The following is a 27,659-nucleotide window of genomic DNA, read 5'->3' as shown; positions in this document are numbered from 1 at the left end:
CTTCAATAACTTTATTACCTTTTTTTTTCTCAGAAAACATCCTCCCCTTATCCCTCCCTCCCCCCCTCCCCAAACAGTGCTATAAAATTAACGCCAGAACAGTGCAGGGAAATAACGCCACTATGATCAAAGCTAATAGCATTAAAATTTATGTGCATTATTAGCTTTGATCAAGGAGATACTTTAGCAGGAGGATTGTGCCTGGGCATGTCAAGGCACAATCCTCCCACAGAAGTTGTTTGACAGGTCCAGGCTGTCAAAAAATAAAAAAAAGTCTGGATCTGTCAAACATATCAATGCAAGGGGCTGGAGGTCCAGTGGACCTCCAGACCCCCCCAACCCCATCAGACAGAGAGGGTTTGAGGTTAGCACCCCCAAACCTCCTCCCCCACAATACCTTGAAAACAGAGGAGGGAGTAGCACTCCCTCCTCCTTCCAATGCCAACTCCAAAATAGTGTCATCCTACCCTGCCCAGTGCATCCTGGGATGTGCTAAGCAGGGCTTCCTTACCATATAAGAAATTGCCTTGTATGGTAGGGAAGCTCTGCCCAGCGTATCCCAGGATGCACTGGGCAGGGCACGGTGCTGCCATTTTGCAGGTAGCACTAAAAGGAGGAGAGAGTGCAACTCCCTCCTTCATCTTCAAGGTACAGGGGGGCTGGTTCTCTAGCCCTCTGTCAAAGGGGGAGGGGGGTTGTCTGGGGAGGTTGGGGGGCAGTAGACTACCCTAGCCATCTCTGAGGGGGTTTGGGAGCCTGCAAGCCATTCCTCCCCAATGCTCTGCAAACCCTGTCATCTCTGAGGTGGAGTAGGTTTTGCCATGGCAGCAGAGCCCTTCTTTGTTGCACTACCTAAGCATTCGGGAGAAACAGTTAATGCCCTGTTTAGCATATATTTGCATACTACTTTTTAGTACACCAGGATGGCTCCCCACTCACCTTGTTCCAATTTACGGCAGTATTGTGTAGATGTCTACAGAAATTGGGACATAATTTGAGAAACTTTGGAACCCACTCCTTTAGGATTGGTGCTGCCACCAATGTGGTGGCTGAAGGTCTCCCACCAATAGCAACAAAAATAGGCAGATGGAAGTCGGAGACATATAAATCATGTTAGGAATGTACTCCCAGACAGTCATGGGGTCCTGTGATAATCAACCGCCTAATGTGTTTCAGGGACCGCTTATGGGGCAAAAAGCGTGTAGCTTGTTGGACACTCTTTTGTCAAATGGGCTGCTTGCAGAGCCGAGGCAAGACCTTATGGAGCCCACCTGGGTTTGGCTCCCGAGGGCATTAGAGTGCACTGGATGGGAGTTGGGGGAATGAGGTGGGCACAGATTATCCCATTTCTCTGGCGTAGATCGGCTAATCTGCCCCCCACCTTCCCTGAGTGCCACTGTCATACATCTAGGAGGAAACGACTTGGGAGCATGGTCTTGCACTGAATTGGTGCAAATGGCTAGGCTTGACTTGTCTGTCATTTCATATCTTTTCCCCCATATCCTGATGATTTGGTCCACTATAATCTCCAGACTGTGTCACAAACAATGGAAGTTATGGGGCAGAGCAAGGAAAAAGGTGAACAGGCAAATTGCAACATGGGTCCTTCAAATGGGTGGCCTACAGGTGTCACATACATGGGCTGAGGAATTATGTGAGGGGTTCTTTTGGAAGGACAATATACATTTATCCAACATTGGGAACGACCTGTTGCTAGACATACTTGAAGATGTATTTTTGGCACAACTTACTGTAGCAGTGGTGTAGCCAGACCCAGTATTTTGGATGGGCCCAGAGCTAACTTAGATGGGCCCTTCCATGGCACGGCACCTACCCTACATCAACATCTGTTCTCCTCAGCGGTGTCCCAGCATCTGCCTGCCTGTCGCTGAATCCTGTCCCTCCCTGGTGTACCTTACAGGCATCCCCAGTGCTTGCAGTGATTCAATTATTACTGCCTGCACTGGCCCTGCAAGCTTCCATTGGCCGGGTCCCACCAGACAGGAAATGATGAAGGCAAGTGCCGCCGCTGGGTGGGCCTGTGCCCACCCATACCTACGCCACTGGACTGCAGTGGATGGGTAGATGGCCCGGGGCAAGTAATACTACCTCGGGCTGGTGGTGGGTGTACCCAAGTCTGATTTGACATAGGTTTTGTAACTGGGACAGCTGCGCATATGGTTGAGCCCTCTTGCAGTGCGGCAGGGAGTTCTGGTTTGCTGCTTGGTGAATTATCAGTCTTGCTAATGGCGGTGAACTAGGTTTGGCATGTTAAAGCTTGAAAGCTTTAGGATGGCTTGGGTATACTAATTTTAAGTTAAGTTGGATTTAAATAAAGCTGCGGCCAAGTTGTTGCCATTTTTGCAAATACATGAATCCTGTTTTCATTTATGCGAGTTAATGAGGTTTAGGCAGGCTTGAGAAATCACAGCTGCCTATGTTATATATTTTTGCTTAGGAGAGTCTGATACCAAGCTCTGTCCTTGCTCCCCCTCCCTCTCCACAGTTACTGATGCTGGGTGGAGCAAAATTTGGTATGGCCATGGCCCCAGCCCCCTGTCACCTACCCCATTCCAGTGCCTGTGTCCTAAACTAGACACTGTGCAGTGAAAAGCGACCTTTCTTGTTGGCCAAACCTTTAACCTTATATTATTTCCTGCATCATTTCTCTGAGCTAATTCCATGCCAGAATCTGAACGGTGAAGAAGTGCAGCCTGCAGCCTCTGGCTCCAACATCAGCAGAAGCAGCAGGCAGAAAACAAGCTGCAACCCTGCAGCAGTGCAGTGACTCCAGGACAGCCAGCGCCCAGACTCCGCTCAGAGGTAGGCGATGGAGTGCAGGCTCAATGCTTTTCTCTTTCTTTGCTTTCGCTGGGGCAGGATCCCACACACACTCAAAGGAACGGGTAGAGACCAGACTCCATTTGTTGACTTTCCTAACAAATGTTACTCCTTTATAAGCTGCCTCTACCTTTGATCTGTAGGAAACAAGATCCAAGCTTAGCCAGGGCGCTTCTCCCACTTTAAATTCTGTTACAATTACAACTTGAGAAAAGGCAAAGAACATCCGAATTAAAAAAAAACAAAGACTGGTTAAGCAGTTACAGAGTTCACAATATAAGTGAAAGACTCAAATGAAAAATAAAAATAAAACAAAACAGCAAACGAATAAAAAAAAGGGTATACTAATTATCAGAGCTCCAGGGATTAGTGGTTGTAAAAACAAAGCCCCAAATTGCTTCAGGCATCAAAAACGTGATAAAATCTAAAACAGATCCCTACCCTCAACTGAACTGCCGCAAACTACAGACTAAAATATAGCTCCATTTCACTAAGGAATAACCTAGAATTCTATTCTTTAGACCAAAGGAGGAAAAAGATAATATACTTTTGGAGACAGGTGGGATGAATTTAAAGATCAGAGGCAGCCACTTTAGGCAGATGTGTAAGGGGGAGACCTGTTTTACATTATGATCCAGAAAGATATTACCCTTGCTGAGAATGGCTTGTTAAATTTCCATCCTATAAACTGGTTCTTTAAATTGAGGCAAAGATTTAACTCTCTCAGTCTGAGTATGTTGATTAATTATATTGTTTGTTTTGTTATCAATCGTAGATGCATCCTGGACTCTCTCTATTACACTAGATCAGCGTGTTTGGACATCCTTGCTTGTTTTAAAATGTATAGTCCATACTGTCTTGTTTTTTTGAGAATCTTTAAGGCTGTTAGAAAAGGCAGACTGCATGGACCCTAGTTGACCTTCTCTACTGGCAGGCATTACCTATGAAAGAAGTGCCAACAGGACACTTCCAAACAAAACAGGAGGACTTTGTGGGTCCAACAGGAGACTATGTTCTATAAAAGACTCCACACAGCACCGTGTTTAGGCAAGAATGCCTGCCTCAGGAGTTTAAAAACATGAATCATACAGAAATCATACTAAAATTTAAACAATAGTACATACAAATAAAAACTACAAAACAAATAAATAGAAGAATAAAATAATAATAAGATAACCAGGAAATGGTGCACTAATAAAATTATATGATAAAAGCAAAACATAGACATGAACCAGAAATTATGAAATTGTAACATATGGGTGTCCTTAAAATAAAGAAATGTGAATTGGAAAAATGAAAGGGAAGTGGTACTCATAATTAGAAAGTAAAATTCTGGTAACAAGTAAAATGCTGTCACATTGGAAAAGGAATGTGTTATTTTGTAAAATTTGAAGTATATGAATCAAAATAGAATACACAGTCAAAGTTTTATCCAAATAAAAACCTACATAAACACTAACCTTGTAATATAAGTAATGGCTGAAAAGATTCCTAATGTATATATCCAAGCAAGACTGAACAATGAGATAAAGTAGTCTATAAACAAATCAGAATGAACACAATGAGACAAAATAAAGAGAAAGGAACAGCATGTGTGAGAAAAAGTACTGGAGAATAGTGATTCCAAACGCTGCTCTAAAAGAACTAGTAAAACTCCCTGGGTAGAAAAAAAAATAAGATTTACATACCATAGGGCTGATGTCAGAAATTAAAAGATAAACCAAATGAGAATGCTGAGAGCAAAATTATTCACATGAAAGTGTAGAAGATATGTATATAAATAAAATGTTTGTATAGTCTCATAGTTTCTGGTTCATGTCTATGTTTTTGTTTTTATCATAGGATTTTATTGGTACACCATTTCCTGGTTATCTTATTATTATTTTTATTCTTCTATTCAATAACAAATATCAACAACAAACCAGTGGTACATAATAGAAGAAACAACAGTCTGATCCAAACCACCCAACCAAAAATGACAGGAAGCAAAAACACAGTAGAATTAATCACCCATCCATCCCTCCCACCCAAAAAGAATTACTTTTATGCATTCAATTGTTTTATATTTTTATTTGTATGTACATTGTTTAAATTTTAGTATGATTTTTGTATGATTCAGTAAATGTTATCATATATGTTTTTAGACTCCTGAGGCAGGCATTCTTGCCAAAACATGGTGGGGTAATTAGTGCATGCTTCCAGGAGGTGGGGACATGGCCTGTGGCTAGGCTAAATCTGTACTATAGGGAAAAGGGGGAGAATTTGAAGGACTGTGCATTTGAATAGGTTGGCTGGCCACAGTTCGAGAGCAGAACATGAAGGATTTGTGGTGGCAAGAGCACTTTTAAAGGAAGCCAGAGTTGGAGCTATGGAAGTAGCCCAAGAGGAAGTAAGTGAGAGCAGACGTGGGGATGAGGAGAGAAGTGAAAGGGGGTGAAGTGAAAGACATAGGTGCTTGTGGAGCATACATTTTTAACCTTTTGTTCCCAGTAGGTACCTAATGTAGTGGGTGAAAAATAGATTGATTATAGGAGGGCAAGAAGAGCTCGATGGGGAAACTGACTCAATATATTGAAAGAGGGCACGGTGTTTAGAGTCTGCATTAGAGATACATCTTGAAATATAATCCCTTTTGTTTTGATGCAGAAAAGCTATGTATGGACGATAGCATGCATGAAGATCTAAAGTGGATGTAGAGCGATGTTTGCACCAAGTGCGCTCTGCTCTATGAAGTTGCTTCATGTGCAGATAAATGGAGAAAGAAAACCAGGGAGCAGTTAGTTGTCTTACGTTTGTGTTTTGGTGGCTTAAGAGGGGCTACAGTGACAAGAACCAGAGAGATTGATTCAGTGTTTGAATCAATGGTGAAAGTGGTGGGTGAGTAGGAGTAGCTAGGTGTGGTGGGCTTGGAAGAAAGGATAGCAGGGAAGGAAGGGTGTCTTCTGTAATTCACTTTCATGAAGGGGAGTAGAGGAAATAGAAAGTATGGAAACAGGGAGAGGAACGGAAAAGTAAAGAAGAACATTACAGAAATGATGTAGTGGAGAAAGACAAAGGATAGAGAAAAAAATATTCAAAGAAATATAGACCTCACTCATGGAATACACTGGCACTGAACTCCAAGTCTGTGATAATGCATGGAAACTCTCAGTAATGATGAACACCTACAAGAGAAAATTATTCTTCTTTGGCTGTAGGTGTATCCTTCTTTCTCAAATTTCCTTGCAAATGCTTGACCACTTATGGGTCTGATTCATATGTTTCTTGGGATCCTTCTCAATTAGAATCTTCTTTTATGTAAACTTACCTATTTGATATGAATGTGGGTTGGATTGCAGTTTATAATTTGAGTTCCAATTTGTATTTAAGCTTGCAGTTTGCAGTTATGTCTATATTAATGATATTAGTTTTTTCTGGAAGACTCCCCATGATGTGGACTTGATGATTGATTATTATGCTTCTTTTATTTTTTTTCTTCTTCTCATGCCACTTTCTGTCATGTTCTTTATTGTGACATGTTATAAATAAATCAGATTTAAAAAAAAAAAAGGAAAATTATTCTTCACTAGCTTCAGTGTTATGTTAGGGTCAGTGTTGGGGGGCAAAGAGGAGAACATCCCTGGCCCTCCATGCCTATCCAAAGCTGAAAGATACACAGTCTGCTGATGGACACTAGGGGCCCCTTCCAAATTTTTGCCCTGGGCTCCAGCATATATAACTGTGGTCCTGGTAATTCTGGTAGGCCAGCCCAGTGGCTCATTCGTACTATGCACTGCCATGCCGAGGAAATAAAATTGGTTCCTGGGTCAGGCTGGGGTTGGAATAATTTGAAGGCAGCATTCACAGTCCCCAGCGCTGGCAGGAGAATCTCAGATGCTACTTAACAGCAACACCAATTGGACAGACTTAGGGTCCACATTATTTGTGTTCCAGAATGACCTGCAGTCTCTGGCTCTTGGCCAAAGCCCATATTAAGTGTCCAGAAGCAAAAATTTCAGAAAGAGTTTGGAGCAGTCGCAAGAAGACCCTCTGCTTCCTTGGGTCCCTCTGATCTGTAGGAGCTGCCTGGGCTGAGTTTATGGACCTGTAAAGGATGTAAAAATACAAAATATAAAGAAATAGAGGGAAAATCCCTGGGCAGGTGTAAAGGAAGACTCATGACAGTGTAGCAAAAAAGAATCTGGTTCTGAATGAACAGTAAGTTCAAAGTGCTGGGGGGAAATTGCTGGTCTAAAAAATTAGGTATGAAGAGGGGTAAAGACAAAGATAATAACCCATAGCTGTCTCCTTAATTTTTTGTCCTGTTTTGTATATAACAATATTTTTCTTAGTTATGCTGTAACCTGTCGAGGACACAGCATTAGGATCATGTTTAAAATACACAAATAAATAAAGCTCTCATTACAAAACCATTATGCAAGTCTATCACATTTAAAAAAAATCTCCCACATATTAACCAGCATAAGTACAACACCCACCTGCCCCTGGGGCAGCTCTTCATTTATAGTCAGTGTCTAATTAAGGTAATAAGCAAGTGCTGCTCCCACGAAGTCCCAATACATCCATTCATCCAAACAGTAATCACACAATAACAGAACACATTATATCAAAATCCTAAAGACTCTGTGTCTACCCAAACATCCTTAAATTTGTAGCTAGTATTTATATATTGAATTATTCATATATTAATGAGATGGAGTCAGTAGTCCAGCAGCAACAGGGGTGCTACCCAGTCTTTGGCACAGAGTGTTGCATGCATGATTATCTCCCAGTTGGTGTGAAGTCATATGTGTGTGCCCGGTGCAAAGAGCTCCTAGCTCTCAGAGAACAGGTCTGTTCTCTCGAGGCTAGGTACAAGACTTGGTAGAGCTGAGGGGAGATAGAACAGTACATAGAGGAGACCTACAGGGATGTTGTAGAGAGGTCCCACCTCAAGTCGGGTAGCCCCTGTGCTACTTCGGAGGAGAGAGGTCTCCTAGAAGGAGAGCATTGCCCTGGTGAAGTAGGGAGTACTCCTGTAGCCAGGACCTGCCCACCAGAGAATGTATTATCCTCTCGCACTGAGGATATGTCTCCGATTACAGCCCACAGGGGAAAAGATAGGACCACTGTTGTAGTTGGTGACTCAATCATTAGGCATGTAGATAGCTGGGTGGCTGGTGAACGTGAGGATCGCCTGGTGACTTGCCTGCCTGGTGCGAAGGTGGTGGACCTTACGCGGCACCTAGACAAGATTTTAGATAGTGCTGGGGAGGAGCTGGCCGTCTTGGTACAACGTGGGTACCAACGACGTAGAAAATGTGGAGAGACGTTCTGGAAGCTAAATTAGGCTTTTAGGAAGGAAGCTCAAAGCCAGATTCTCTAGGGTATGCATTTTCTGAAATACTACCTGTTCCACGTGCAGGGCCCAAGCGACAGGCAGAGATCCGGAGTCTCAATGTGTGGATGAGACGATGGTGTGGGGAGGAGGGTTTTGGATTTGTCAGGAACTGGTCAGCATTCTGGGGAAGGGAGAGCCGATCTGATGGGCTTCACCTTAACCAGGGTGGGACCAGGCTGCTGGCGTCAACTTTTAGAAAGGAAATAGAGCAGCTTTTAAACTAGAAACGGGGGGAAGGCCGACAGTCGCTCAAAAGTGCATGGTTCGGGAGAAGGTATCTTTTGAGGATATCACCCAGATAGGGAAAAAAGGGTTACTTGTGAGTAAGGACGACAAAGAAATCATAGAGGATCAGATGGACTTAAATAAAATAATAATGACCAGACGGAAGACAACATATTAATAACGCCATGTATTAAACGTAATAAAATCAGAACAACAGCATACATTGAAAAGTCTATACGCAAATGCCAGGAGCCTAAGATGGGAGAGCTGGAGTATATTGCACACAATGGAAAACTGGATATTATAGGCATCTCTGAGACCTGGTGGAAGGAAGATACCAATGGGACACAGTCATACAGGGCTACAAATTATATTGCAGCGATAGGGTGGATAGGATTGGAGGAGGGGTAGCACTGTATGTAAATGAGACCTTGACTCAGATAGGCTGCAAATATTGCAGGAGACAAAACCCCGATTGGAATCCTTGTGGATTAAAATTCCACGTGAAAAGGGAAAAGGGATGGTGATAGGAGTGTACTAAAAAAACAAAAGAAGAAAGTGGAAAACACAACTTCAAGAGATCAATCCGAGACACAAGGTGAGATGCTCCAGGAAGCTTTATTAGGACCCTAATAAAGCTTTCCTGGAGCATCTCACCCTGTGTCTCGGATTGATCTCTTGAAGTTGTGTTTTCCACTTTCTTCTTTTGTTGAATTTTTGTGGAAACTGCGAACCCCTTTTGTTTCTGCGATAGGAGTGTACTACCATCCACCTGGCCGAGATGAGCAGACGGACGCAGCAATGTCAAGGGAAATTAGGGAAGCGAATAAAAAGGGCAATGTAATATTAATGGGTGACTTCAATTATCCAGATATAGACTGGGTGATGAACATCGGTACACGCAAGGGAGGTGAAATTTCTTGATGAAATCAAGGACTGCTCATGGAACAGCTGGTTCAGGAGCTGACAAGAGAAGGGAAATACTAGACTTAATCATTAGTGGAGCTCATGATCTGGTTCTGGGGGGTAACGGTGCAAGGTGCCGCTTGATAACAGTGATCATATGATCGGTTTTGATATTGGCTACGAAGTAAATGAACTCAGGAAATCAAATACACTAGCGTTTAACTTTAGAAAAGGAGACTACGATAAATGAGGAGAACGGTGAAAAAAAGACTGAAGGGAGCGGCTGAAAGGGTAAAAAACTTGAATCAGGCGTGGATGCTGTTCAAAAACCCCATCCTAGAAGTACAGGACAAATATATTCCGCGTATTAGAAAAAGAGGAAAAAAAGACCAAACGTCAGCCGGCGTGGCTAAACGGTAAGGTAAAGGAAGCTATTCGAGCCAAAAAACAATCCTTCAGAAAATGGAGAAGGGAACCGACTGAAGACAATAAGGTAAAGCATAAGGAATGTCAAGTCAAATGCAAAAAGGAGATAAGGAGGGCTAAGAAGGACTTTGAAAAAAAGTTAGCGCTAGAAGCGAAAAACACATAGCAAAAAATTTTTTTAGGTATATTAAAAGCAGAAAGCTGGCTAAAGAATCGGTAGGGCCCCTGGACGACTGTGGTGTGTTAAAGGGGCAATCAGGGAAGACAAAGCTGTAGGGGAGAAATTAAATGAATTCTTTGCTTCGGTCTTCACCGAGGAGGATTTGGGAGGGATACCGGTGCCGGAGAAGGTATTTGAAGCGGATGAGTCAGAAGACTAAATGATTTCTCTGTAAACTTGGAGGATGTAATGGGGCAGTTCTGCAAACTAAAAAGTAGTAAATCACCGGGACCGGATGGTATTCATCCCAGAGTATTAATAGAGCTGAAAAAATGAACTTGTGGAACTACTGTTAGTAATATGCAATTTATCCCTAAAATCAGGTGTGGTACCGGAAAGATCGGAGGGTGGCCAATGTAACACCGATTTTTAAAAAGGGTTTCCAGAGGAGATCCCATAAATTATAGACGGTGAGGTTTGACGTCGGTGCCGGACAAAATGGTGGAGGCTATTATTAAGAATAAATATGGAGCACATACAAAAGCATGGGCTACTGAGACAAAGTCAGCACGGATTTAGTGAAGGGAAGTCTTGCCTCACAAATCTACTGCATTTTTTCGAGGGGGTGAACAAACATGTGGACAAAGGGGCAGCCGGTGGATATTGTATATCTAGATTTTCGAAGGCGTTTGACAAAGTGCCTCATGAAAGACTCCAAAGGAAACTGGAGAGTCATGGGATCGGAGGCAGTGTATTATTATGGATTAAGAGCTGGTTAAAAGATAGGAAGCAGAGAGTAGGGTTGAATGGTCAGTATTCTCGATGGAGAAGGTAGTTAGTGGGGTCCCTCAGGGGTCTGTGCTGGGACCGCTGCTTTTTAAACATATTTATAAATGACCTTGAGATGGGAGTAACTAGTGAGGTAATTAAATTCGCAGATGACACAAAGTTATCCAGGGTCATCTCGTCGCGGGAGGAGTGTGAAAGATTACAATAGGACCGCATGAGACTGGGGATTGGGCGTCCAAATGGCAGATGAAGTTCAACGTTGACAAGTGCAAAGTGATGCACGTGGAAGGAGGAACCCAAATTACGGCTATGTCATGCAAGGTTCCGCTTTAGGAGTTACGGACCAAGAAAGGGATCTGGGAGTCATCGTGGATAGGATGTTGAAATCTTCCGCTCAATGGGAGTAACTAGTGAGGTAATTAAATTCGCAGATGACACAAAGTTATCCAGGGTCATCTCGTCGCGGGAGGAGTGTGAAAGATTACAAGAGGACCTCGTGAGACTGGGGGATTGGGCGTCCAAATAGCAGATGAAGTTCAACGTTGACAAGTGCAACGTGATGCACGTGGGAACCCAAATTACGGCTATGTCATGCACGGTTCCGCTTTAGGAGTTACGGACCAAGAAAGGGATCTGGGAGTCATCGTGGATATGACGTTTAAATCTTCCGCTCAATGTGCTGCGGTGGCCAAGAAGGCGAACAGAATGTTGAGTATTATTAGAAAAGGGATGGAAAACAAGCATGAGGATGTTATAATGTCGTTATATCGCGCATGAGGATGTTATAATGCCGTAATATCGCTCCATGGTGCAACCGCACCTGGAGTATTGTGTTCAGTTCTGGTCGCCTCATCTCAAAAAGATATAAAGGAATGGAGAAGGTGCAGAGAAGGGCGACGAAAATGATAAAAGGGATGGGACGACTACCTTATGAGGAGAGGTTAAGAAGGCTAGGACTCTTTAGCCTGGAGAAAAGGCGGCTGAGGGGTGATATGATAGAGGTCTACAAAATTTTGAGTGGGGTAGAGCGGACAGATGTGAAGCATTTGTTTACGCTTTCTAACAATAATAGAACTAGGGGACACAAGATGAAATTAGAATGTGGTAGGTTTAAAACAAATTGGAGAAAGTTTTTCTTTACTCAGCGCGTGGTTCTGGAACTCATTGCCGGAGAAAGTAGTGACGGCAGCTGGCCTTGCTGAGTTTAAAGGGGGTCTGGACAGATTTCCTGAAGGAAAAGTCCATTGATAGTTATTAAATTTTGGGATTTTGCCAGGTTCTTGGGGCCTGGATTGGCCGCTGTCGGAGACGGAGTGCTGGGCTTGATGGGACTGGTCTTTTCCCAGCGTGGAAGTGCTTATTACTACTACTATTTAGCATTTCTATAAGCGCTACAAAGCGTACGCAGCGCTGCACAAACATAGAAGACAGTCCCTGCTCAAAGAGCTTACAATCTAGTAGACAAAAAATAAAGCAAACAAATCAATTAATGTGTAGAGGAAAAGAGGAGAGGAGGGTAGGTGGAGGCGAGTGGATACAAGTGGTTACGAGTCAAAAGCAATGTTAAAGAGGTGGGCTTCAATCTAGATTTAAGATGGTCAAGGATGGGGCAAGACAAAGGGGCTCAGGAAGTCTATTCCAGGCATAGGGCGCAGCAAGACAGCTTATGTACTTATGTAAAGTCTAATTTGGGAGCCAGCCTATGGTTCAGTGATAGTACTGTGCAGAGACCTGGCTTGGACCTCTGAAACCAGTTTCTGGTCCCAGATGGGCTGCTGGGGCTTGAAATGCTGTGAAGGCAGCATTCACAGTATCTGCATAGCAGAAGAGCCAGGCACCACCCAGCAGTGACTCCTGTGACTGATCTCTGAGTATAATTTGGACTGGACTCTGAAACAAAATTGTTTGTGCCTCTCACTTGAGGATCACCATCATGAGGACAAGTTGGATGAAAGATAAAATAGGTTAGAACCCCCAGAAGCTGCTATAAATGGATGTTACTTGGAATATAGCAAAGCTTTGCATATGTTCTACATAAGAGGTCATAAACTAAGCCACCTTGAAGTGGGACCCTAAGATGGAGAGACTTGGATTAGAAGCTGGCCGAGAGACAACCACAAAAGCCCAGATAACTGTGCAATGTAGAGCATGCTGGATTATCCCAGAGAGGCACCCTTGGCTATTGCTTTGAACTGCATAATTAAGTTGTGGAATCTGTTGATGGAGGACACAGTCCAAGGTGACTAACATAAGAGATCAAAGTGGTTTGACAAGTTTGAAATGTATTTGGTCAGGTAGACTTGGGAAAGTAATTGCTTATGACTAGAAATGAGGAGAACCATGGAAGACCAGTTCAAGTGCTACTGCTACTTCCTTTTGATCTTGGGTAAGTCACTTAACCTGCAAGTGCCTCAAATACAGCTTAGATTGTGAGATCTCATTTGAAAGGAAATGTACTTGCTGTACCTGAATATGACTCATATAGAGCTATTACCAAAAGAATGTGAAATAAATGGAAACCCCCTTCCCCCTCTAAGAAACTGATCAATCTTTTGGGATTCTGCTAGGCACATGAGACCTAGAATGGTCATCAATAAGAGAAAGGATGCTGAGCTCAATGTACCTTGGTCTGACACAGAATGGCTTCACAGTTTTTAAGGATTACTACACAGAAAGCACTGAATTACTTCATAGAGAATTGGATTTAATGGACTTTGGGTTGCCTTTTTTTATTTTTTTATTGATGATGTATACAGGGGTGTAGCCAGACACCCAATTTTGGGTGGGCCTGAGCCCAAAGTGGGTGGGCATGACAACCCTAAACCTGTCCCCCAGGCAATCAGGGTGTCACTTAACTCCACTCCCTCAACCACCCTCCTGTACTTTTCAATCCTTTTGGTCTTTGCCAGCAGCAATATATTTTCCCTTGCTCCATCAATTCCAAGCCTTCCCTCTGATGCAACTTCCGGGCCCAAAAACAGGAAGTTGCATCAGAGGGAAGGCTCGGAAGCGATGTGAGCAAGGGGAATGAGTTGCTGCTGGCGAAGACCTAAAGGTTTTAAAGGCACTGGGAGGGGGGGTGGTTGTTGAGGGAGTGGAGTTAAGTGACCCCGCTGATCTCATGGAGGGAGATGCCAGGAGTTTTCAGCTGGTGGGACTTGGGAATCCCCACCAGCCACATTGCTACTGTGCCACTGCTGGGTGGTCCCGAGTCCAAAGAGGGTGGGCCTGTGTCCACCCAGACCCACCTGTGGCTATGCTACTGGTATATAATAACCTTTTAGTCCTGTATAGAGGGGTGAAGGGCTATTCTCTCAAACTAAGGCCTACTCTATGCCCCTTTGCCCTCTGCCTTCTCAGCTGTGCAGAATTGATGTTCAAGTTGTTTCTGAAATCTACTTCTGTTCTTACTGCAGGTTTCAGCATGAAGTCCTTCCTACTTTTCTGTACTTTGGATCATTGCTATGCACCAGCAGCACCCAAGAAGCTGAAAGACAGGAGGTGAGCTGCTCTGCCCTACTGCATAAAGCAATTGTGTGGAGAAGTGGCTTAGTGCTTAGAGCGCTAGGCTGACAATCAGGGAAATCAGAGTGCAAGCCTGCTGCTGCTGTTTCTCGTGATCTTGGGCAGTCATCTAAGCCTCCAACTCTTCAAGTACAAACTTAGATTGTGAGTCCTCTGGGGCCAGGGCAATACCTAGTGTACCTGAATGTGTAACTCTTCTTGAACTACTACTACTACTTAAAAAAAAAAACAACAACAGTGTGAGCTAAGTCTAAATAAATAAAATGTGCATGGGGCAGTGCAGTAGGAACTCTTAAGTGGACAGAAGAAGAGAAGGTGGAAACAGGTAAAATAATGGGTTCTACATATAGTATTGGATCATTTATGAGATCCCAATGCAGTTTGAAGTGACACTACTTTATAACCATGGACAGCTATTTCTACTGTGGATGCGGAGACACTGAATATAGGCTAGGACCCACATAACTACTGAAGGACTCTGTGAAGCCCTGGAAGCACCCCTCCTTCCCTGCCTTCCACCCCAGAACAGCCCCCTCCCCACCTAGTCTGGGTAGGCCTCCCTCCTTATCCTTTCTGGTCCAGTGGGGCCGATGGGGGCAGAAACAAAGCCCAATCGCTCCTGCCTTTTGCAGCTCCTTGAGAAAAATAGCTGCTGTAGTCTGCAACACACATTTTCATCAAGGAGCTGCAACGGGCAGGAGTAAGTGGGTTTTGCTCCTGCCCCCTAGATCCCACTGGACCAGAAGGGATAAGGAGGTAGGCCTGGGGGGGGGGGGGGCTATCCAGACCAGGGAGGGGGCTGGGGGGCTGTTTTTTTTTTTTGGGGGGGGGGAGTTGGTTCATTCTGCATGGCAGCAGGGAAGGAGGGCAGCTCCCAGGGCTCCATAGAGCTTTCAAGTTATGCGGGCCCCAGCGGAATATCGGCCGAAACCCACACATCAGCTCTGGCTACCAGCATTGGGGGAAATTAGCCCTGGCTCTTCAGTGCTGGGGCCTACATGTGGCTCAGCAATGACTATGTAGGGCTAATTTAACCGGCCACAGTCAGTGTATACTAAAATGCTGACCACTGCCGGCTGATATCAGGGGGTAATATTATATCCTCTTCACCACCCAGGAACCTGGACCAGTGGATGAGGAAGATCCATTCTACAAGATTCCAGTAAATAAGCTGGCAGCTGCAGCATCCAACTTTGGATATGACCTCTATCGCCAGCAAGCCAACAAGAACCCCACTTGCCAACATCTTGATGTCCACCCTTCCAGTGTGGCCCACTGTTCTGTCCAGCCTGTCACTGGGTAAGCCCATTGCCAGTCTTTCCTGTCTTACAGCTGATCCTTATGCTGTGAGATTTCATCCCAGGGAGCGATACAACATTACTTTCTTCCTGGCCGTGTTTTGTAGGTGCTGGACAGAAGACAGAGTCCCTAATTCATCGCACTCTCTTTCTATGACCTTCTCAATAACCCAGAGGTTCATGACACCTACAAGGAGCTTACTGCCAGCTTGCTTACGCCAGTGAAGGCCTGAAAACTGCATCTAGGATCCTGCTGGAAAGAAGTGAATTCTAAAGCTTCCACTTCCATACTTTCTTAGAGGGAATCGTGTAGCTCCAAATTGGGGGTGGGGGTGGGTGGGAGAAGCACTAAGATTGAGGAAAGAGGGGTAGATAGAAGGAATGACCACTATTGCAATGAGAAGGGGTGAGCTTATGTAAGCCAGGCAATGACCCCAAAGAAAGGTTTGAAGGTGAACTGTACCTTAACTGTACCAGCGGACCTTTTAAGTCTTACGTGCAACATATTGCTGTTTAGAGGTGCTGGAGATGGAGGAATTGCATGCTACTTCACGGGGAGAAGAGCTCACATGCTGATGTTGGGGTATTCTAGTGAGGAAGTGGCCATAAGCTGCTTTATGGGTGTCGACAAGGGGGGAGAGGGTCACATGTTGCTTTGAGTAATTGCTGATGGTGGTTGTGGTGGTGGTGGGGGGGGGGGGGGGACAATTTGGAAGGGTTGCATGCCTGTTGCCTATAAGAGTACTACATGGGTATAATACATTCAAGATCTGAATGCATTTTTTTTGGTCTTTAGAACTGCGTCCCAAATTGGAATTTTGAATCAGGTGGAAAAATTCTATGGCTCCCGGCCTAAAGTTCTGAGTGGGAACCCTCGGATGGATCTTCAGGAAGCAAATAACTGGATGCAGCAGAGGACTGGGGGAAAGGTCGTACGGTTTCTGAAAGAAATACCCAGTCAAAACAGCATTCTCCTCCTCACTGCTGCATCATTTAAAGGTAAGAGAGGGCAGTGACACAAGGATAAACCACTTAAGGAGAACTGGCAGAGATGAACTGAACAAAAACAAATCAGCAAAGAACGTGAATAGGTTATTTGGAATCAGCTTTTAGTTAGGACTTTACCTAAAGCATGTAGGATTAACAGGGACAAAAATCAGGCAAAAGAAATCATCCAAAGAAGGGGCAGGATCCATCTCCACTCTCACCTCATTGCACTTCAAACCTTGTACCTTTAGGAGTGGACTTTGAGTATTTTACTTTCCACACACACACACTGCACTAGCCAGTACTACCGCTACCATGGCCCACTGGGAATGGATGCCCAAGCCACACCTGACACTTAGGGCAAGATGCACAAAAGTCCTCGTTAGAGCCGTTCCGTACCGAATTCCATAACGAATCGGTACGGAATGGCTATGCACTAAGGAAAGGCCTTTGAAAAGCACAGTGCAATAATCCAGATGACAACCCGCAGAGCCTTTTTTTTCAAGGAGATGTCAAATGGATTGAAGCATTTGCTAACAGCATATGATGTATGAGCCCAAAAGGACAGCTTGGATAGAACACCTAACACTGTACCGGTGTCATGATTTCATTGTGGGTCTATACTACTGACATATAAAGTTGTAGTTCTTATGTTTCTAGTCCTGCTGTATAATACTGTGCTTGTGATGCTGCACTGCTAGTATATAACACCACGTCATGGTTTGTGGTGCAACCATATAGTGCTTGTTTTTGTGGTGCACAAGCATTACTGTCTAACGCCCATGTTGTGTTTCTGTCCTGCTGCTGTGTCATTATGAGACTCTAGCGCTACCCTCTAATGTTGAATTATTGTGGACATCAAAACAGGCTTATGTGACTATGGGGCTCATTTTCAAAGCATGTAGAAGTACAAAGTTCCATACATTCTTCAAAGTCTGCACAAGATTCCAGGATTTTCAGAGATAAGTTAGTTGGGTGCTGTTTTTTTTTTTTTTTTGCTCCTCATTCTTCTCTTAGACAGCCTACCTAATCAAGATTTCCACTACCCAGATCACAAACTCTAAAATAAATCTTCCTTAACAATTTCAATGCTGCTATTCTAGTTGATGTGTTGTCTTTTTCATAGTACTGAAGTAAATCTATTGTAGTGCTGTTCCATGTCATATGGGTAACTATAGAAAAACTTATATGCTGGCAATCTGCCTCTTATTACCGCCTTTATGTTCTCAACAGGCTACAGACAAGTAACTGCACCTGTCTCGCGGGTGCATCTAGATTCTACATAGCACCTTTTATTTCACAGCTCAGGTACTCTGAAATCTACTGCCTTCTATTTTTCGAATGGAGGCTTCCTACAAGAAACGTAAGACCTCCTTGAAAACCAATCTTTTCACGCAGGCCTTTGATGAGTCCAGCATCATAGAAGATGCAGAGGGGCTCCAGATTGTTGCCCTTATGCTTGTATACCCTCACCTCTATTGTTTGTACCCTGACAGCGGGCTGTGGTGTTCTCTTCTCGGTTCTGTCCTGTTATCTCAATTGAGTTCTTTTCCGCTACTTTTAATAGTTGATGTATACCACGCTAATATGCCTGGCATTATAGGCAGAATATTAAGCACCAACAAGCAGAAAGGATCTGATCTCCAGGTTACTTCTAATCATTTCTAAAGTGCTACTAGACGTACACAGCACTGTACACTTGAACATGAAGAGACAGTCCCTGCTCGACAAAGCTTACAATTCAATTAAGACAAACAGGACAAACAAGATATAAGGGAATATTAAAGTGAGGATGATAAAATAAGGGTTCTGAACAAGTGAATAAGGGTTAGGAGTTAAAAGCAGCATTAAAAAGGTGGGCTTTTAGCTTAGATTTGAAGACGGCCAGAGATGGAGCTTGACGTACCAGCTCAGGAAGTCTATTCCAGGCATATGGTGCAGCAAGATAAAAGGAGCGGAGGCTGGAGTTAGCAGTGGAGGAGAAAGGGTGCAGATAAGAGGATTTACCCAGTGAACGGAGTTCCCGGGGAGGAATGTAGGGAGAGATGAGAGTGGAGAGGTACTGAGGAGCTGCAGCGTGAATGCACTTATAGGTCAATAAGAGGAGTTTGAACTTCCATCTATTTGATAGAAGCACCTCTGTTTCCATCACAGCTCATTAACCAACCACCTTCTGGCCTGGGATGCAAATACTTTATATGCACATCATTTGGTTACCTTTTCACACAGACATTGGTACCAGTCTGGACAATTTTTGTATCAACTGTAACAAGAGTTTCAATCACTAGAACCCTAATCTTATGAATAAACGTTTTTGAAATATGCAACAAACAAGACAAGTATTCCAAACTTATCAAAACATATATACAAAGCCAAAACTGTCTAGATATCTATGCTCACTATTTTACATATTTATCCCTTTCCTCCTCCCGGCCCCCAAAAAGCCAGTAAACGTTATCACCATCAGCCTGGACTCTTATGGCTGCCAGAGATGAAACAAAAAGTACAGTATAAGTAAAGGTGGAGCTCTTTCCCCTCCCCCCAATAATGAACATGTACCATGCCAATTACAAAGAGTTCAATATGAGACTTCTCCCATGTGGTGACATATGCTGAATATAGCTATCCCAAATCATCAAACATTGGTTTTTTTTTTTTTTTTTGCATCGTAGAGCACCTTTTGCTTCCCACACCAGCAATTGGTGCACCTGATTTCTCCATCTCCAATAAGATGGTGGCTCAATGAGCACTCAAGATTGTAAAATACACTTACGTGCTACTAAGCAGAGCTTACATATAAGGAGAGTGTCACCCTTAGAATTCCCACTAGAATCCTAATGTTATTTGGCCACTTAAAATCCACCTTTCCTTATGACTCTCTTTATGGAACAACTTCCCATATCAGGAATATACAAATACCCATTTCAAACAAGGAATGGAAATCACAAACACGCTCCTTGGGACTTAACATAAGCTGTGACAGGCTGGGTCAGATGAAAGCTTCATCAAGCCCAGGATCCCATCTCTAAAAGGGGCCAAAGAGCCTATAGAATAGATCCATTTCCTTCCCAGGGTTGAGCGACACCATTTCAAGTCTAACTGGCTAATAATCGTTTGTAGACATCCCTTCTAGGAATTTGTCCAACCCCTTTAAAACCCAGCCATGTTAGATGCCACATCCTTTGGCAACAATTGCCACAGCTTGATTGTTGAGTGAAAAAAAATACTTTCTCCACTTTGTTTTAAATCTGCTTCCTGTTAGTTTCATGGAGTGTCCCCTAGTCCTAATACAGGTTGAAGGTAAAAATAACCATTCCCTATTTTAAACATCACAAGCAGAACAGAACAGGTAAGTCCTCATCATATCCAGTCTTCTCTTGTCTAAGCTGAAGAACGCCAATTAGCCTTTCCTCCATCCCCTTTAGCATTTAGATGTCCTGCTTTGCTCTTGTATTTTTTTCTAGTTTTACTATATATATATATATTTTTAAATAGGAAAACTTGAACACACAGTATTCAAGATAAAATCATACCTTGCATCAATTTTGAGGCAATCTAGTAAGTCAAGTTGGTTTTAATAAAACAGACTCAACTTGCTGTCTTTGCTTTTATTCTGAATTCAAGTTACTTACCTGTAAGTAGGTGGTCTCCATGGACATGCAAGATACAAATCCTCATAACACGGGTGATGCCACCAATAAAGCCCGGGGCAGGAACACTACTCCAGCCTAGGTTTCTAGAACCTTTAAGTAGGTTTATCACAGATGTGCACCACTTCCTACTTGTTCCTGTTCAACAGGACCATTTCAGTCCATCCCATAGCTTAGTTTAACATAGAATACAAATCCTTGTGAAGGTGGAAGGATATGTGAGGACTTGTATCCTGCTGTCCACAGGTAAGAAACTTGGTTGGGATGAGCAAAAAGAGGAGGAAAGAACCTGGGTCATAAAAACATCCTTTATTATAGGTTAAAGCAGACAGTTTCCACAAAATATAGATTCAAAGGGACTCAGCCTGAGCTGCATGAGTCCATAGGCTCTGAATGGAAGCAACATAAATAATTTGCTGTAACTGCACCTGAACAGACCAAGGTAGAGCAATGTAAAAAGCTGTAAAACTCTGAAACACCCGAGAAACCAAATTGCCGATCAAACTGAAAAACCTGCAGAATTCAGGCATTTCCATGGAAGCCCTGTTCCCTTCAGAACTGCCACAGAAAACCAAGGACCAGAGTGTCAGCAATGGTGCTGCTTCTCTGCATCTTACATCCCACTCCACCTCTAGTGTGATCCCAGTACAAGGATAGCAATGTGCTTCAACCGCATTATTTATAAGCTGCCCAACATTGTAGTGTGGGATAGATTTTTATAAAAAACAAGCATCATCCTCCCACTTGCTTCGGCAGGATGTTTATGCTTTGAACCTCATGGCTTAAGCATAAGTTAGTGTCAGGTGCAAATGAGGACATGGCTTGAGTTGCTACACTACTGATAGTGGCCTCTTTTGGCGACCAAATTGGGATGGGAGTTGTGAATGACCGAGTAAGTGGATGGGTGTCAAGGGAGGAGCAAGGGACTGGATGGAGATCAAGATAGTGAAGAGCTGCCGGGGTGAGGACAAGTAGTAGAACGGGAGCAAGGTGAGATGGAAAGGCAAAAGGACGAGCAAGTAAGTGGATCTGGAGGGGGAGGAGGAGTCAGCAGCTGGGGAAGTGAGTGAGTAATGGATAAGGCACGATGTGTGAATAGATGGAGGATCGGGGCGATAAGACAAGCTGCGGTGGTCTCCCAAGGTTCTATTTAGCCCCTACTCTTGACTCACTCCATCCTTGGAAATTCCTTGCTACATCTACACTGATATAGAAGTTCTAGTAGCCTCAGCTGATTTATCTCAGATACACACTCTAAGTAAGAAGCTCACAGCAATTGCACAATGGCTCTCCCCCCCACCCCCAAAAAAGGGATTGAAACAACTCTCAGAATCAAGATGTTTTTTGATCTTATGCACGGACTTTCTTCACAATCAGCCCTAGTTTTTGGCAGGCTAAGTAAACAAACCATTTGTTCAAATTCTTGGCATTACTCATTGATAAGTCATTAACTTTTCAACCTCAAATTTCCATCATCATCAAACACTCCTTTTCTAAACTCAGAATGATTTATTCCATATGCAACCTCTTTGATAAAACCACTCTTTGCATCCTGACACACGCCTTGGTCATCTCTGGTATTGAATATACTGCCAACTTTCTTCTACATGGACTTGGAGCAGCCATTCCCAACCCAGGGGCACACCTAGTCCCATCGGGTTTTTATGCATGACTAGATTTGCATGCACTGCCTCAATTGCACACAAATCTAACTCATGAATATTCATTGGTAGATATCTGAAAACCTGAACAGGACTAGGTGTGTTGCAAGGACTGGGTTTGCGAATGGCTGGACAAAAGACTTCAAATAGTGCAAAATGCTGCTGTGAGACTTATCACAGGTCAAGAAATTGACCACACTTATGCCTCATTCCTTTGGTCAAGAAACACGTTCTTCCTTCCTGGTCTGTGCAATTCCACACTCCTTGCTCACTCTCTCATGATTACCAGTACCCTACTCTCCCTTCTAAAGCCCTATGATCATCTCATCTCACCAAAATCATCAGGTAATCCCTTCTTTTTTGTCCAACATCTGGCTTTGAAACTTGTTCACTTGATAATTTTCAGTGGGGTAGGCCTCTCTCGCAGGAATGCTTTCCCTCTCCTGTACACCATGAATCCGCACAGATAAAAGTTTAAAAGTGCTCCTTCAAACTTATTATTTCATGATGCTTTTGACTTCCCTGACCTCCTCTTTAACCCATTTAGTGGTCCTCCGAGACTGGGCGGGCAGGGGTGCAACACCTATTTAGCTAGGCTTGGTTATTCTTGTCCTACAGATATTATATTCCTTACTTCCTGTCAGAGCTTTTATTATTTTATATTAAAATTCGAATTTGTAAACTGCCCTGAAAGATTACTCAAGAGCAGTAAATCAAGCACCTAATCAACTTGGTGAAGCTTGGATCTGTGGCTCATGAATGAGGGGAACACAAGGTGGTTGGATGAATGTTGAAGAATAAATTCTGCCTGCACAATTTGCAAACGCTTAGTAAAGAAACAGGATAGTTGTCACTCTTTTTATATACCTATTTTTAATTACTCATTGAAGGTCAGTGGGAGACAAAGTTTGATAACAGTCTAACTACCCTGCGTGATTTTCACCTGGATGAGCACACAGCTGTCAGGATCCCAATGATGTCAGCTAGAAACAAGATCATTAAGTATGGCCTGGACCTCTGATTTCAACTGCAAGGTGAGTGAGGGTAGATTGGTGGTGAAAGAAGCTAAGCACAGGCTCTACAGTTACACACACATAGAACCACATCAGTGCGATTACTGCAAATGTACATTCATACAGCTGCTGGCTATGACTATGAGTACACAGAGCTGGAACTGAGTACCTCAAAGACAGAAGAGGCAACTTAATACTCACACATCATTAACCATTTTCTACCTCCTATCAGTCAAAACTGTTTATTCTGGACTCAGAGCCTTACATGGAAACTGCGACTTCAGCTAGGAAACTATAACTGAGCAGCTGTGTTGGTGAATTTTTTCTGGATATGGTGACTACCTTGGTTTAGATAGGGATGGGATTAGAAGGAATGTACTGTGAGCAGCCTCAATTGGGTCCTGGATTAGAGCATAGATTCCAGTGATGTGTGGAAGCAGGATTAGATTGGTGTGTGATGTGAGCATCCTCAGGGTCTGGATTAGAGCATGGAATCCAGTGCACGTACAGAAGCAGTGTTTAAGTGAGTGTTGTGAGCATCCTAAGAAGGATTTGGATTAAAGTGTGGATCCAGTGCATGTGTGAAAGCAAGAATTAGAAGATATGGTTGTGAGCTTCCTCAAATGAGTTTGGATTAGAGAGTGGACTAGGGCACGTATAAACAGGGTTAGGTGGTGGTGTTGTGAACATTTTTAGTTGAGTCTGGATATGTACCATGAGGTCTCTTTCTCCTTACAGATTGTGTCTCAACTGCCTCTGAGCGGGGGTGTCAGCATCATGTTCTTTTTGCCCAATGAAATAACCAGAATATGACACTGATTGAAGAGGGTTGACTTCAGAATTTGTGCATGACATTTCTAAGGGATTACGGCCTGTCTCTATAGCTTCAGCATGCCAAAACTGCAAGCTGAGCTATGAGATTGATCTGAGCAGCACCTTGCAAGAGACGAGTACGTACCAAGATATATGGCAGAGATCCTTGAAGGAATGAAGTGTATTTACCTAAGCTGTGCTTTCACCAAACACTTTCCCTTTAGCTAAGAGTAAAGGTATACAACACCCAGCAGTTTCACCACCTGGAGACTAATATGCATAATAATTCTGATAGGAGCACTGACAGGCTACAGATGGGGCTATTTAGTGCTAGGCTGGGGCACAACGATAAGCTGGACTGCAGTTCACTGGTAACAAAGAAAACACAGGCATTCTTGTCCTGGAGTGCTGATATGTTCAGCAGTTGTACTGAGACTCGTCAGGCACATCCCTTCACCTCGGCTCCATTTAGTGGGAGGGCATGCCCGCAGACGGAGTTTGACTGAGATAGAGGAAAGAAATACAAACATGGAGACCAGCAGTGGATCGAAATTGACCTTTAGCTGGCAATTTTATACAACAGGTAGAATGGCAGCTGTGCACATTAGCTGCAAGTTTTCTAAGGGAAAGTATAAATATATTTTCCCTTTACAGCAGACACATTACACCCTCACACTATTTTTTTGGTTTATATTCTTAGACACAGTTCATAAAGTATGCATATAGCACCAGTCCAGTCCCCAGCCCATCCCTTGCAATGCCTTCCACAGGTTTAGATAACTTTATGTGTGTATATAGTCTAGGCAATTCTGTGAAAATGCCTCTTAAAACTATCCTAGGGATCAGTGAAAGTGGTGATAGAAGCAAGATAGGAGAAAGCGACAAGAGGACGGTGGAGTGGATGGTTGTAGATTTAAAAAAAAAAGTAGAAACTTCAGTTTCTGGGTATATGCAAGCACCCACTTGGATACAGTAATTAGAAAATGCATTCAGGAGAGAGATTTAAAGATCCATTTCATAGGGGTGAGAAGACGCACTGAACTGAGAGGTAGAAATGACAAGGGGAATGGAGCAGGCAATGAAACTTGCAGCACATACAGCAAAGGACAGTAAACAAGCAGTTAAAATGTGCAAGCAGGCTCAATGTATATAAGCTGTGCAAGCAGACAGCAGCATAGGAGAACAAGTTCCTTGCATGTGTACTGCCACCATAAAGAAACTAGGGGTTCACCATACTGCTCTGCAAGTGGGATGGGGAGAGTTCCCTTGCCTCACATCCCAGGCTTGGTACTCGAAAGCTCTCAGCCATGGCATTAGTCTTCATAAAGACAGTTTTTTTAACGTCTTTCCCCTGGCCCAAAACAGCATTTTAGATGTGCAAATGGGCTACTTGATAAATTGCTCACTCTCTATGTGTAAAATTGCATGTTATGTTTAGCCATATATGGTTTATTTAAAGTTTTCTATACTACCCAAACTGACAATCAGGTCTGGGTGGTGTACAAAAAAATATACAATGAAGGTGTTCCCAAGAAAAGTGCATAGTTTTAGATGTTCAGAACTACGCCTGTTTGGCCAGGAAATGACTTGCATAAAAAAACAAAGGAACAAATCTCTGCAGCTACTTTTTCTAGTGCCAGTAATTAAATCGATACTACCTACACATCTTTACTAGTGCAAACCCAAGTAAAAGCTACTTCGAGTTTGTACCCCGAAAGACAGACATTCCTCAAATAGTGATTCTGTTCAACAGGTATGTGAGGAGGAGATACTACTATTGTTTCCTAATATGAACTCTTTATTCATGAAGCTATAATTAAAGAGGCTTTAGCTTCAACCATGGAGCAGAGAGTGAAGCATTAGTTATGTTTCTGAGTTTCCCATATTGTCATCTGCCCTCTGCTCCCCCTCCTCAGTACTGCCCTCACATGTCATTTTATTAAAAATAAAATAACCTGTCTTCTTCCCTTCTGCAGGGCTTCAATCCCTCTTCTCCTCCCCAGCCTTTACAAACCTATCTCTAAGGCCCTCAAAGCTCTCACAGGTGAAGCATAAGGCGATGCTGGAGTTGAATGAGGAAGGTGCAAAAAAACGTGGCCACATCTGTGGCCACCCAGTCATCTCGCCTTCTCACTGGACTATCATCTGGACAAGCCATTCCTCTTTGTCCTGACAGATGACGAGACTGGAACACTCCTTTTCATTGGCAAAGTTATGGATCCCAGGGGCCTGGCACGCTAATGACCAAATCTCAGAGTGCACCATCGGCAACAAGTGACAGTCCAGTCTCACATTTTAGTTTTAAAATGTACTGAAAAATTTGCTGAATGTTAGAAATAAAATCAAGCCTAGATGGATTCTTCAAAATTCCATCACAGCTGTTTTTTTCATTCCACTTTCTATCTTCTGGTCTTATTCCCAGGTCTCCATCATTTTTATCTTAACATTTTGTTAGGATAAAAGGAGATCATTTCTTTTTGTACCCCAAATCTCAGTTTAAAAAATCATCTTCTTGGAGTCAGCGTTTCTGCTTTCTGTTTGTATTCATGCTTTATGTGTATCAGTGCAATGCTTGATTGCAGCTTTAATGTCTCTGCTATATTCCAGCTTCATTTCTATCAGTCAGAGGCTTGTGTATATTCCTTGTTTACATAGCTGCTTTTAAAAATTAACCTTAAATGTCCTCTTAGAAACTAAAATATCACAACAGAAAATGGGTATTTTAATAAAGATTATTTGACTGTTGAACAATGTCAAAACTTTTCCCTGCAGAAAACGCTGTGGGTAATTATAGGTACAGTTGCTGTAGCCCAGCCCCTTTCTCTTCCCACCTCCAGCACAATTTCACTCCCTAGAATCTCCTCCTGTCACTCTCTCACTTTCAGTTCAGCCTCTCTCATCATGGAGCCCTGCCCTCAGTCCCTCTAACCATGCTTTGGCGGTATATTATTGATACACTCCTGGAGGTGGTTCATGTAACGTTTTGTATAGTCTAAATTATGAGAGTTTCCACTAAAAGCAGGCACAGATATCTGCAACTAGTTTGTGAGGGGCAATAGTCAAATGAATTTACCTGCAGGGCTGGCTTTAAGCAGGGGGACAGGAGCATCTGCAGTGGGTCCCCGTGCTTAACTAGGTCAGCTTTACAACTGGGGGATGACCAAAAGTTAAAAGCTTCTTTCCCCTTTTCATCTCCCTCCCTCCCCCTTGGTAACTGTGCTCCTCAAAACTGATTCTATACTCTCACTGTACTGCCGGCTACCCTTACATCTCTTCACTCTCAGTAGTCAGCAATTAGAAGAATTCTGTTTAAATAAATCAATCCTCGACAACTCAATTGAAATCTTAAGTCCGGGGGACGACACCAAACTAGTTCACAGAGGGCCCCACAATTGCTAAGGCCGGCCCTGTACAGTTTTGTTTGAATATTGGTGCCAACCCCATGGATAAAAATGTCTGCGGGGTGTGTATCAACAGGAGTAATTTGACTATTGCCACCACTGTTTTAAGTAGAGCATAAAACTCCTCAGTTTTTCATGCCTTTTTGTAATACCTTGGTCCCTGTTCTGAGAGCTGCGGAAGTGTGAGAGACCTCTTACCACAAACAGGGGTTCTGCTTAGTCAGCAACAGTTTCAAAACAGACACAACACTCTCTCCATGAGATTATCTTGTCCAAGAATCAAGCATGAAGTTTAGGATGTTTTCAGCCACAACTACCTGTGAAGAGTGGCAGATGTGTAGCCTTCTGGCAGGGATCCAAACACCAGAGTCAGGAAACATCCCCTTTTAGTACTGCTTTCACCCCAGGCAGTTCTGCCAGGCATGCCTTCATTTCCTGCAGCTCTTGTACCATCTCATGCTGCGGGCCATAATGCAGCACTAGGATGTGCTCTGCTCTCACAATTGTCCTGACAGCATCAGTCAAAAAGCACCTGAAAGAAGGCACAGAGAAAGAGGAGTTGGAACTGCTGCAGTTCAACAAGA

At 43.3% G+C, this 27,659-nt stretch overlaps 2 protein-coding genes across 4 annotated transcripts in view; one reads left to right on the top strand and one right to left on the bottom strand.

Moving 5' to 3' along the window:
* Nucleotides 1–2,538: 2,538 nt before the first annotated feature.
* Nucleotides 2,539–26,069, top strand: SERPINF1 (serpin family F member 1). The gene is given in 10 exon segments (XM_030185640.1): nt 2,539–2,823; nt 14,144–14,228; nt 16,347–16,549; nt 22,739–22,863; nt 22,865–22,882; nt 23,600–23,660; nt 23,663–23,686; nt 23,689–23,811; nt 25,651–25,767; nt 25,770–26,069. Coding segments are annotated over 9 exon segments (894 nt in total). The 5' UTR covers nt 2,539–2,823; nt 14,144–14,151; the 3' UTR covers nt 25,916–26,069.
* SMYD4 (SET and MYND domain containing 4) overlaps nt 6,342–27,659 on the bottom strand; it is a 53,923-nt gene continuing 32,605 nt past the window's right edge. For 2 of the 3 annotated variants that reach the window (XM_030185639.1, XM_030185638.1), the window contains exon 11: nt 26,509–27,607. In XM_030185639.1, coding sequence (XP_030041499.1) covers nt 27,445–27,607 — 163 coding nt within the window. In that variant the 3' untranslated portion in view covers nt 26,509–27,444. Of the gene's footprint in view, nt 6,926–26,508; nt 27,608–27,659 lie in introns of those variants that run through there. The other variant, XR_003939886.1, reaches the window with a different exon arrangement.

The sequence above is a fragment of the Microcaecilia unicolor genome, chromosome 13 (genome assembly GCF_901765095.1).
Source record: "Microcaecilia unicolor chromosome 13, aMicUni1.1, whole genome shotgun sequence".
Taxonomy (NCBI): domain Eukaryota; kingdom Metazoa; phylum Chordata; class Amphibia; order Gymnophiona; family Siphonopidae; genus Microcaecilia; species Microcaecilia unicolor.
The sequence above is the reverse complement of the archived record's forward strand: the minus strand, read 5'-3'. Positions and strand labels throughout refer to the sequence as shown.